Genomic DNA, 12,857 nt, shown 5'->3' on the forward strand with positions numbered 1-12,857 from the left:
CTAAAAGCAGAGAGGTTTCTCTGGCTGGAGTCCGAGATGCTGGAGAGATGAGGGTGAGGGGAGGCAGAGAGGTCCCACGTGGGGGAAGGATTGTGTGTGCTGTGGGGGCCACATTCCAGGATTGAAGATATCCTCTCAAAGCTCAGGGTGGCTCCAGCTGACACCCAGCGAGGAAACAGGGACTCAGTCCCACATCTACAAGAATCTGAGTTCAGATAACACAGTGAATGAGCTTGCCAGTGGATTCTTCCAGAGCCCCAGTGAGGGGCAGGTACCTGCTGACCCTTATTCTCACCACAGTGAGGACATTTCATATGTGTAACGTACCCAACCATGAGATAATAAAGGGCTGCTGTTTAGAGCCACTCGGTTTGTGGTCACTTTACAGCAGGGACAGAACACACACAGCAGAGGATGCTCAGTCCCTGGCTCCTCACTTCCCTGAGCTCCTCTCCTCCATGACCTTCTGCTCTGCTCTTCCTGAGCCCCCTCCCTTGTCATCCCCTAGACTTGTCATTGCCAATAACCCAGCCCTCCCACAATGTCCATGCCATGCTTCCCACGCTCTGCCCTGTCGGGAGCCGATCAACGACTGCTGGCTGACAAGGTCACAGCAGAAGAAGATCAAAAACTGCTGATTGACAAAGTCACAGCAGAGAAGACCAACAGCTGCTGGTTGACAAAGTCACCACAGTGAAGACTAATAGCTGCGGGGTGACAAAGTCACCGTAAAGGAAAGGCACAACGATACTTCCCCCTTTGACCTTTTGAATTAATCTGGCCTTATATCCCCCCTTTTCTGGGTGTGTGCTATTATTTATGGCACAGGGATAATAGCACCGTGCTTTCCCTGTAGATTCGTAGTGATTTCTTTGGAAATGAGACAGAGGGTGTGAGTTCCACAGAAAAGCCTGTAAGCCCCTTGAACTGGGCTCATAAACATAAGAGGCTGGCTCTGATATCCCTCGTAAAGGGTTAAGTTTGTAGGAGAATTTCTTATTAATCATGTTAGAAAGAATAAAGTTAGAACTTAACTAGTGTATGAATATAGTAAATAAATAAAATTTGACTAGACAATAGAATCTTAGGTAAGGTGTAGTGGAGTGGCCCGTTGCATGGCCTTGAATGGGAGCACAGCCGGCAAGAAAAGAATGTTTTGCTAAAAGACTTGTTTTGTGACTGAAGGCAGTTGCTGGGCTTTTCTCAGTAAAACATTCTCATGAGATTTTTGTATTTTCCAAGAATAAGGAGAGGAATGTGGTGGAATCCATAGAAGCAATAGCAATTAATGCCTTCTGATATTATTGTTGCTACTAAGCTATCTTGCAGATGCACTCTATGTATCTTTAAGCAAAAGTTACTCTTGATGCTATGCCAGTTTCTTAATAAGCAAGCCTTTTGAAGTCTTGTGAGAAAAATTAGGACACTACATGAACTCAGGGCCATTTGCCTGAGCAAGCGGTGGTCCTTTGCTAGTCCTTGATGATTTCGTCTGCTAATCTCTCTCTGCGCCCTTGACTCACAACAACAGTAGAGTTATTAATTAGTACTCATCTTTTAGAAGTTTGTACCAATATTGTTATTGCTATTCAAGTTATTGTATAACTGTACTTTGAATAACTTACCACCTGATTTGTAGCTTATAGATATGAATTAACTGTTATCTGGAAACGTAACCATAGTAAAACAAAAATAATAATGTATTCAAAATACCATGTGATTGTAACTTAGTGTGTGTGCATAAAAAGAAGCTATACTAGCATTTGGCAGAGATGCCTGGCAGTAAATGCTAACGAGAGAATAAAGAGAAAGAAAAGAATTCGGCTCTCTCACTCGATTCGTGCCGACTCCGTCTCCTCCTGTGGGACCCCTGGATTCCCCCCGGGGCTGGACCCTGGCACTGCCCTCCATCTCCCTACTCACCCCGCAGGGCGGCCTAAGCTCTGGAAACACTGGTGTGATTATTTGACCACATGTGTAATGTAATGTCAGCAAACCATTCATCACACATGTGCCTGTTTCCCAGTCCTGAGACCACCCTATGCTACATCACCTCCCACAATCCTTTGTGCCCACTGGGATCCCAGGGTATTATCCTACCATGTAGTCACCGCCCCTCGCCCCTCGATGTCCTCTCCTCCCTCCTCACTCATCTTCAATTCCATGAGACAGCATTTCAATCCCTCCCTTGATCTCCCTTGATTTGTCACCCTTGCTTGGAAAAACTTCATAGCCGAGAAATTCTACCTCTGCCCTCCCTGCACCTGCCCTGTGCAGCTACAGGAGGCTGGAGAACAAACCAGCCCCATGAACACTGTCATGTTAATGTCATAACCCAGACCACAAGGGGGTCCACACTGCTGCCCACAATCATCCTGTCCCTGCACGGCTCCCTCAGTCTCCCCCATCCTCTGCTCACACACCCACCCTCCTTCCCCATCTCATTACTGCCAGTAACCTTGTTTCCTGCTTCACTGAGAAAACTGGACACATTAGAAGATGATTATTACAGATTTCCAACACCGTCTACTTGGAGACTTCACCACAGGTCAGCTGTCCACACTCCCAGCCAGAGCTGTCCCTCTGCTGGTGCTCGAGGCCTCATCCCTTCTCGTCTACGTAAAGGTGCTGGTCCAGCAGTTCTTCTCTTTTCCTCTCTTGTCATTCTTTCCTCTACTCGGTCACGTGACAGCGTGAGAATGCACACCCAGACCTCAGCCTGAGGGAGCATAACTGACTGATGGCCCCGCTGCTGTGCTCTCAAATCTGCTGCCCCTTTTGCTCTGGGACCTCGCTTCTCACAGGCTCCTTCCCGTCAAAGATTGAGAACAGCAGGGAAACTGAGGCAGGACCATTGCGCCTCTGAAGGCTGACTTAGGGTCCAGGCTCCCTGACACCCTCTCTGAACTTTCCTTACTCTGCCCTGGGTCTGGGATGCCTCGAGCCAACCTTCCTTCTCTCTCTCCATAATTTGGATGACTACATTGAGCACTTGTAACTTTGAGGATGTACAGGCTCCTGTTGAAATGCACAGTGACACACGGCTTCCCTGGGCTTCTCTGTATTGAGGACGTGGGGGACTCACAGACAAACTCAGGGCTACTGAATGAAGATCATTTCACAATGTAACAATCCCGAGTCACAGACACACTGTGTGGGGAGTAGAATTCAGGAGCTCTGTGAGTCTGACTGCAGTGCTGGTTAGACACATTTCTGTACCAAGGGGCCAAATCACTTCTTTACAGATCAGCTTCCTGATGTTCAGGGTTCCCAAGACTGTGCTCCCCACTGGGGTTCACAGACAACAGGGAGACTGGTCTCTGAGAATCTCCATCCCGTGTTTTCAGACACAGCTCCTCCAGGGTTAAGAGAAACCCTGTCCCTCCACCTCCATTCCCAGGGCGAGCTATGACATTAGGTTACCTGAGGTGAGTTTTCTTCTAGAAGAGTCCAGGGGGAGAGATAAGGGGTGGGAGCAGGGAGTCCATTTCAGGGGGAGGGATTCCGAGAAGAGGAGAAAGGGTGGGGCTCAGCCTGGGGGTCTCTCCCTGGTGTCCTCACGCAGCCCCTGGGCCAGGACTCAGGTACACAGGGTGACAAAGAGCTCTCCGCGCAGGAGGAGGGGTCAGGACAGTCCCTGGTGCCCAGGCCTGGCTCGAGGGCGGAGTTTGAGCCGGGAGTTGGGGAGTTCCCATCACCCGGGTTTCACTTCTGCTTCTGTCAACCTGTGTCGGGTCCTCCTTCCTGGATACTCATGATGAGTCCCAAGCTGTCACTCCCATTGGGTGTCCCTTTTGTAGAGAAGCCAATCAGCGTCACCGCCGTCCCTGATTATTAGGTCTCTGCGGACCCGCCCGACTCAGAGTCTCCCCAGACCGTGAGGATACTGGTCATGGGGTCCCCAACCCTCCTCCTGCTGCTCTCGGGGTCCCTGGTCCTGACCCCGACCTGGGCGGGTGAGTGCGGGTCGGGAGGGAACGGCCTCTGCGGGGAGGAGCGAGGGGACCCGGCGGGGGCGCAGGACCCCGGGGAGGGCGCGTGTCCACCGCCCCGTCCTGACCCCTGCTCTGTCCCGGCGCCTTTCCCGTCTCCCGGGACCCGAGCCGGGAAGGGACGCCCTATTTCAGTCCCTCTCCGTCCACAGGTTCCCACTCCCTGAGATATTTCTACACCGCCGTGTCCCGGCCCGGCCGCGGGGAGCCCCGCTTCTTCTCCGTCGGCTACGTGGACGACACGCAGTTCGTGCGATTCGACAGCGACGCCGCGAGCCCGAGGATGGAGCCGCGGGCGCCGTGGATGGAGCAGCCGTGGGTGGAGCAGGAGCACCCGCAGTATTGGGACCGGAACACGCAGATCGGCAAGAGCAACACACAGCGTTACCGAGTGGGCCTGAACATTCTGCGCGGCTACTACAACCAGAGCGAGGACGGTGAGCCACGCGGGCGGGTCCCGGTCACGACCCCCTCCCCACGGACGGGCCGGGGTCGGGTCCGAGCTCCACCCGAGACCGCGGGACCCCCAGCCCACCCGGGAGGAGCCCGCGGGGACTTTGACCCGGTTTCGTTTTCGGTTTAGGTTTAATCCCCGCGGTCGGGGCGGGGCCGAGTGGGCGGGGCCGAGTGGGCGGGGCTGACCGCGGAGCGGGGTCAGGGTCTCACACCTACCAGAGCATGTACGGCTGCGAAATGGACCGGAACGGGCGCCTCCTCCGCGGGTACAGACAGTACGCCTACGACGGTACCGACTACATCGCCCTGAACGAGGACCTGCGCTCCTGGACCGCGACTGACGCGGCGGCTCAGATCACCCGGCGCAAGTGGGAGGAGGCCGGTGAGGCGGAGCTCCGGAGGAACTACCTGGAGGGGGAGTGCGTGGAGTACCTCCGCCTTTACCTGGAAAAGGGGAAGGAGACGCTGCACCGCGCAGGTACCAGGGCCGCGGGGCTCCCTCCTCTCCCCTCGGGCTGCGGCTCCTACACGGAGACAAGGAAATGGACCGGGGTCAGAACACCCTCCTTTGGGTCGGTGTTCTGACCCCTGGGTTTTCAGATCCGGGACCAGACAGCGACTCCCCCTTCTCTCAGGGACAATTAGGTGCAGTCTCTCCGGGATGGAAGGAAGACCAACCCTGAAATAACCCATCAGCGGTTCCCCTTGACCCTGGCAGTGGCCCTGGGACCCATGGGGACTTTCTCCCTCAGGCCTTGTTCTCTGTCCCCACCCAGTGTGTCTGAGCTCTGACCTGGCTTTTCTGGGTCATTTGGCCTCCACCCATGTCCGGACCAGAAATACCTTTCTCCCCTCAGAGACCTGCCTCCTACCCTGGGGTGTGTCCTTCTGACTCTAGAACTTTCCAGAGACTAAGGCATCATCCCAGGTGCATCTATCCAGGCCGTGTCTGGGTTTTGTGCTCCCTCCCCCACCCCAGCTGTCCTGTCCACTCTCAGGATGGTCACATGAGTGCTGCTGGAGTGGCCCATGAGGGATGCAAAGTTCCTGAATTTTCTCACTCTTATGCTCAGACTCCCCAAAGGCACACGTGACCCACCACCCCATCTCTGACCATGAGGTCACCCTGAGGTGCTGGGCCCTGGGCTTCTACCCTGCGGAGATCACCCTGACCTGGCAGCGTGACGGGCAGGACCTGACCCAGGACATGGAGTTTGTGGAGACCAGGCCTGCGGGGGATGGGACCTTCCAGAAGTGGGCGGCCGTGGTGGTGCCCCCTGGAGAGGAGCAGAGCTACACGTGCCATGTGCAGCACGAGGGGCTGCCCGAGCCCCTGACCCTGAGATGGGGTGAGGAGGGGACGTGGGCACAGAGCCTCTTCTCAGGGAGCAGGGGCCTCTGGAGGACTTCAGCAGGGTCAGGGCTGTGGCCTGGGGGTCAGGGCCCTCACCTTCCCTTCCCTTCCCTTCCCAGAGCCTCCTCAGGCCACCATCTCCACTGTGGTCATCATTGCTGTCCTGGTCCTCCTTGGAGCTGTGGTCACTGGAGCTGTGGTGGGAGCTGTGATGTGGAGGAGGAGGCGCTCAGGTAGGGAAGGGTGGGGTCTGAGTTTCTTGTCCCACAGGGAGTTTCAAGCCCAGGAAGAAGTGTGTCCACTACAGTAATGGGAGGTACCATCCCCACTCGTGTGCTTGCCCAGTCTGGGGCTGTTTGCTAACACTACTCTTTAGTGAGGCACGTGTGAACATGAGGGACAGATTTATCACCTTGATGAGTCAGTGATGGGGACCTGGTTCCCAACGGTCACAGGTCAGAGGGGAGGGTCCTGCTGAGGACAGACCTTCAGAAAGATGGGTGTCCAGTCCCCACACATGTACTTTCCTCAGGTTTCCTGATCCTGCCCTGGGTCTGTACTCACAGTTCTGGAAACTTCTCTGGGGTCCAGGACTAGGGGTTCCTTTAGGACCTCATGGTCCTGCCTCCTCCCTGGTCTCTCACGGGATGTTTTCTTTCTGCAGGTGGGAGAGGAGGGAACTACGCTCAGGCTGCCAGTGAGTATGGAGGGGGTGACCCCTGAGACCCTGTGACAGTGCAGACAGTAGCCCATGCGGGACCCCACCCCCCATAGTTCCTCCTTTAGTCTCCTGTCCTGGGGGCTCTGACCATGTCCTGTTGTGTTCTACCCCAGGCAGTGACAGTGCCCAGGGCTCTGATGTGTCTCTCACAGCTTCTAAAGTTGAGACCCTGACGGGAGGGGTTGGGACAGAGGGAACAGGACTGGGTGATGGGGATTCTCTGGGACATTTTGAGCACGTGGTGAACTGTTGAGAATGTCACCAGTTACAGCCACTGACCTGAATTTGTTTGTGATTATTTTCTTCTACAGTGTGAGACAGCTGGCTTGTTGGGGACTGAGTGACGAAGATGCTTCACACACACACGCACACACGCACACACACACCCTGTTTGAGACTTCAGGAACCTCTCACTTCTCTCTCTGCAAAGGACATCTGAATGTGTCTGCATTCCTATCAGCATAGTGTGAGGAGGTGGGAGACTGGCCCATCCCTGCCCCCAGGCCCCCTCCCCACACTTCCCTCTCCAGCAGAGGGGGGCTGGCCCTCCCCATCCCTGTCTGTACTTCGTGGAGCACTGAGCTGCAGCTTCTTACTCCCTTATTAAAATAAAACTCTGGGTGTGAATTTGTATTTTCAGTTCTTGCCATGAGGGGTTGATGGGTTAATTAGAGGAGAAAACCCTAAAGTTTGAGAAGAAATAAATGGGAGTACTGAGAATTTTTCAGAACCCGTGTGTCTGCTGTGCTGAGTCTGTTGCAGGGACAGGAGAGGCTGTGAGGACCGAGTGTGGTCAGGTCTGTGCCCAGTCGGTGCTCTGTGCATCGTGGGCTTTGACGTGGTCACTCCTCAGCTGGGTCACTTCTCTGCTCCTTTGTCCTTATCTCTTCAGTAGAACCTTGTCCCACCAGAACGTGTGATCACAGGGACTGAAATGTCACCCAGGCCTTGTAACTTGTCCTAATAAAGGACCCTTCCAGGCCCTGGCCAGTTGGCTCAGTGGTAGAGCGTCAGCCTGGCGTGCAGGAGTCCCGGGTTCGATTCCCGGCCAGGGCATACAGGAGAGGCATCCATCTGCTTCTCCACCCCTCCTCCTCTCCTTACTCTCTGTCTCTCTCTTCCCCTCCTGCAGCCGAGGCTCCATTGGAGCAAAGTTGGCCCGGGCGCTGAGGATGGCTCCGTGGCCTCTGCCTCAGGTGCTAGAATGGCTCTGGTTGCAACAGAGCAATACCCAGGATGGGCAGAGCGTTGCCTCTGGTGGGCATGCCGAGTGGATCCTGGTCGGGCGCATGCAGGAGTCTGTCCAACTGCCTCCCCATTTCCAGCTTCAGAAAAATACAAAGAAATAAAATAAAATAAAGGACCTCTCCAGGTCTGTGGGCACTGATGGCATCATATGGTTGGTCAGCTGAGGCTCAGGCCTGGGTCCACCTATCAGCCCCCGTCTCCTGGGTCTTTATTTGTTGTTTCTTTATTTCTGTGGAGCAATATGACTGTTTTTGTTCTTGTTGGGAGTTCCAGTCTCATTCTCCTCTGGGTGTCCCTGTCTGACAGCAGCAGGTGATGACTTGTCTGTCATTGTCCCACAGAGCTAAGGGGGTCCCTGCACACAGGGTCTGTGGTGTTGAGAGAAGAATTTTCAGACGCATCCTGCTCTTTCCTCCTTTTGTGGCTGATGGTTCTTTCCATCTTTTCCAAACCTTCTCAAAACAACAAATAAAAAAACAGGCTCTGGAATCAGCAGAATGGAGGGATTCCTCACCTTAGAGAAGTCCCTGCTGGAATTCTCTCTGCCCGCCCGCCCTCCCCTGCCTTGCGCTCCAGGGCTGGCTCAGTACAGACTCCGGGACGTGCAGAGCGGGGTCCACTGTAGATTTAGGGGGAGCAGCCTGGGAAAGTGCAGGTGCATTGCGGTCAGTGTGAGGGCACCTTGTGCTGCAGCCGCCACAGGAGAGCTGTGGTCTGAGGCCCCATCAATAGAGATGTGTCTCTAGTGCAGGGAGCTGCCCCACACGGACCACTCAGGAACCACGACTGGGTGTGTGCAGATGTGTGACACTTGTTCACGTGGGGACATCACTGAGGTCAGATCAGGAACACTGCTGGCCTTGGGAGCCTGTGTCGTGTGGGGAGAGACAGGTGTGTATGAGCGCAGTGAACAGGGAGGTGTCTGTGTCAGAAGGGGGAGGTGTCCTGGGAAAACGCAGTGGGGAAGGCGACCCCGAGTGTGGGCTGTGGGGACAGGAAGGTGGCTGTGTGATTTGGGGGGTCAGTGTGGTCTCACTGGGCAGGTGGCCTTGAGGAAAGGTGTGAAGGACATGAGGAATTGTCCACGAGGATGTGAGGAGGAGTTCTGTCCAGGCAGGAACGTCCAGTGCTAATGGAGGCCTGCGTGGGAATCCACAGAGGCCCGGCCACACCCCGTGGGCCTGAGGACGTTAGAGGACACAGCTGTGCTCTGAGGTGGGAGCCGTGCTTTGTAGCAGGAGAGGGACATGGTCTGACGTCCCCTTATTTTTTATTTTACTTTATTGTGTTTTAGTGAGATAGACAGGGACAGATAGGAAGGGAGAGAGATGAGAAGCATCAACTCATAGTTGCTGCACCTTAGTTATTTATTGATTACTTTCTCACATGTGCCTTGACCGGGAGGGAGGGGCTCTAGCCGAGCTGTGACACCTAGCTCAAGCTGGGGACCTTGGGCTTCAAGCCACTGACCTTTGGGCTCAACACTGACCATGGGTCTATGATCCTACGCTCAAGCACGATGAGCCCAGGTTCAAACCGGTGACCTCTGGGTTTTGAACCTGGGTCCTTAGCGTCCCAGGCCGACACTCTCTCCACTGCGCCACCACCTGGTCAGGTGGACGTCCCCTTTGAAGGGTCGCTGTGGCTGCTGTGCTGAGAACAGACGTGGAGGCGAGGGGGACAGTGGGGAGCAGTGGGGTCTGTGCAGGCTCCAGGCTGGAGGTGCTTCCACGGGGTGAGCGGTGGACGTAGTGGGCGTGGTGGGATCTGGTTCCTTCTGTAGATGGACTTTACACAGTGGTAGGATCCAGCAGGTTCACACCGGTTCTGCAGAACCGATACCGACTTCTTTGTTGAGTTCCATGGACCAGTTGTTAAAACGGCACTTGTCGTTAGGGTTCCCTCTAAGGTGGGCGCCTGGGCAGCCGCCCCATGTGGAAATCACAAATTTACATTCCTTACTCTTTTTTAACATTTATCTGTGCAACAGCGCATTCTAAATGCCCATAGTAACATTCATTCCATCCATAGGTGAAAAAGGTTTGACAGAACTATGCCTGTGATATTTATGTATTAATTGCATAAAACTCATTATACCTTTGATGAAATACTACATTTTAATTCTCTTATGTTTATTACTTCGTAAACAAACATAACATAAAGAGAAAAAGTGCCAAACAACCAGGGGTGACAAGCTGTCATTTGTTTCAGCTTTGTGTTGCTCCCCAAATTCCCCTGAGATATTATACGTGTGCTGCTGTTCCCTGATCAAGAACAATATGAAAATATCTTAAGTAACAGTTTTATTGTTTTTTGTCAGGTGTTATTTAAATTTTTTATTAATATTTGAAACTCTTACAATCTAGTTTTGTGTACCTCTTTTATCATTCTTATTTAAGTATTAAATTAATGAAATAATAAACTACCTTTCGGTATATCATTTTTTTATACTTAAAACAGTCATTAGGGCAGAGAACCAGTTATTAAATCATTTGAATCCCACCACTGACTTTACAGCTTCCTAACGGGTTGATCTGGGGTGAGAGAGAGAGGAGTCAAGGTCCCCAAACATCTCAGGACACAAGTAGACAGATGCTGTCAGTGGAGATGGGGAGGCTCTGGAAGGAGCATATCTGAGGGGGCATCACAGGCATTCATTGTAACAGATGTTGGAGCTGAGATGTTTGTTAGAAATACAAGAAAGCCTGACCAGGCGGTGGTGCAATGGATGGAGCATTGGACTGGGATGTGGAGGACCCAAGTTTGAAACCCTGAGGTTGCCGGCATGAGCGTGGGCTCATCCAGCTTGAGTGTGGGTTCTCTGGCTCGAGTGTGGGATAATTGACGTGACCCCATGGTTGCTGCCTAGAGCCCAGGGATCGCTGACTTGAACAGGGGGTCATTCACTCTGCTGCAGCCCCCTGGTCTGGGCACATGTGGGAGGGCAATCAACGAACAACTAAGGAGACTAAGGAGCCGCGGTGAGGGGTTGATGCTTCTCACTTCTCTCCTTTCCTGTCTGTCTGTCCCTATCTGTCCCTTTCTCTGTCTCTGTCACAAAAAAATGAAAAAAAGAATGAAAGAAATACAAGAGAGTCGTCCGATTGGCAGTTGGACAGATAAAGCCGGAGATGAGGAGCGATGCCTGCCCGCTGGAGAAATTTATGTCAACAGAAGAGACGGCAAAGAAAGAAGGTCCGGCAGTTGTAAACATTCTGCTTCCTCCAACCACACCCAGAACCTTTCACAGGTGAGTCCACTAAACCCTCCGGGAGACTCCTGCTCTTCTGCACAGTATTCAGGAGAATGAGGGTATACAGGGAAAGCCAAACAACTCATTTATTAGGCATGAATAACATTGATCCTAATGCCAGTTAAGAAAGAAATAAGGAAAAAAATAGGAAAATCATATTTAAGAAAGCAGATGTGAAAATCCTCAGAAAGTACAGCAGACTGTATCTCTCAATGTTCTATGAAGCAACTATCTTGACCAGGTTAAGTATCCCAGGAATACAAGAGTATTTAAACTTGAAATGTCTTAATGAAATCCACCACTTAATTAAGACTGAAAAAGACAAGAATGATTATATCTTACTGTGTAGAAATCACTACAGATGAAATCAGTGCTCCGTCTGACCCACACTTCTTAGTCATGTTCACATTTAAGGACCCAGAGACTCGAATAGCCCCTCCCTGCTAGCAGGATAATCTCCTTACTCCATAGTCCATGCCTTTAATCACACCTGCAAAGTCCCTCTTGCTGAGCATGGTGACAGTCACAGGCTCCAGGGATTAGGTTTGGACGTATTCGTGAGGCCATTATTCTGCGACCACAGCTGCATGGTGACTGAATGAGGAGGTTCAACATGAGTCTGGTTCAAGTCCAGAGGTGAGAAGAGAGCACATGGAGGGGGCACGGTGTGGAGTAAAAAGATATATTTTCTTTTTTGTTTGTTTGTTTGTTTTTTACAGGGACAGAGAGAGTCAGAGAGTGGGATAGATAGGGACAGACAGACAGGAACAGAGAGAGATGAGAAGCATCAATCATCAGTTTTTTGTTGCAGCATCTTAGTTGTTCATTGATTGCTTTCTCATATGTGCCTTGACCGGGGGCCTTCAGCAGACCGAGTAACCCCTTGCTCGAGCCAGCGACCTTGGGTCCAAGCTGGTGAGCTTTTTGCTCAAGCCAGATGAGCCTGTGCTCACTCTGGTGACCTTGGGCTCTCGAACCTGGGTCCTTCCGCATCCCAGTCCGACGCTCTATCCACTGTGCCACCACCTGGTCAGGCACAAAAATATATTTTCAAATAAGTTTAACTGGACATATTAGCAAAATACCTGCTCTGAATACATTGACAATGTCATAGGAACACGTGAGAAGGAAGGAAAGCAGAAAAACCAATTGGTGATGATGGATCCATATAAATTAACACAGTCTTTATACCATATTAATAATGTCAGGTTCAAAACACATAAAAAAGATAAAGTACCATGTTGTGCTGTAGTTTCTCCCCTGTATTCCATGACACCTAGGCGATGTTGTCCTCGACAGCTGAGAGAGTTTTATACAGATGCCACTTCTTATACACAGTACCCAGAATAAAGTAGGTACTTAGTCAATGTTACTAAATGAACACATTTCCTGGACGTCCTTAGAAGACCAGGAATTGTGAGGCACAAGGACAACTTTAAATAGGCTGAAGGTAGTGACCTCAGAGAAAATGGTGGCCTAGAAAACTTCAAAGGTTCATCTCCACTCAGAACAATGGAAAACTAGCAAAAACTCTCAGAATCCACTTTATCAAAGTGTGGGAAATTTAGAGTGTTTATAGCTACCAAGAAAATGCTAAAAACAGAAGAAGGCAACAGGGGTTGAAGAGGACAGCCGTATGTTGTCTTGTTACCCTTGGCCCCTCCCCCTCCCCAGCTGAGCTGTGACCTTGAAGACAGTGCCACCTGTGTGAGTGGGTTCTTGGTGACAGAGGAATCAGAGTGGGCATTGTCAAAGAATCATGACTTTCTGTTGTGATTTGTCAGGTGGCTCCTTGCAGGATGGATGTAAATGCCTTATCTTTATTTTTTCTAA

At 51.9% G+C, this 12,857-nt stretch overlaps 1 protein-coding gene and 1 long non-coding RNA gene across 2 annotated transcripts in view; both read left to right on the plus strand.

Moving 5' to 3' along the window:
* The first annotated feature begins 3,721 nt into the window (after positions 1-3,721).
* On the plus strand, positions 3,722-6,776 carry LOC136388500 (patr class I histocompatibility antigen, A-2 alpha chain-like). Its single transcript, XM_066360326.1, has 7 exons — positions 3,722-3,956; positions 4,145-4,429; positions 4,651-4,926; positions 5,522-5,797; positions 5,922-6,035; positions 6,467-6,499; positions 6,637-6,776. The coding sequence occupies exons 1-7, from the start codon at positions 3,893-3,895 to the stop codon at positions 6,774-6,776; spliced, it is 1,188 nt and encodes a 395-aa protein (XP_066216423.1). The 5' UTR covers positions 3,722-3,892.
* A 66-nt stretch (positions 6,777-6,842) lies between these two features.
* The window catches only part of LOC136387859 (uncharacterized), a 75,003-nt gene continuing 68,988 nt past the window's right edge, over positions 6,843-12,857 (plus strand). The window contains exon 1 of the long non-coding RNA XR_010748172.1: positions 6,843-7,186. This is a non-coding gene — a long non-coding RNA (uncharacterized lncRNA). The remainder of the gene's footprint in view (positions 7,187-12,857) is intronic.

This window comes from Saccopteryx leptura, chromosome 1, assembly GCF_036850995.1.
Source record: "Saccopteryx leptura isolate mSacLep1 chromosome 1, mSacLep1_pri_phased_curated, whole genome shotgun sequence".
Classification (NCBI taxonomy): Eukaryota; Metazoa; Chordata; class Mammalia; order Chiroptera; family Emballonuridae; genus Saccopteryx; species Saccopteryx leptura.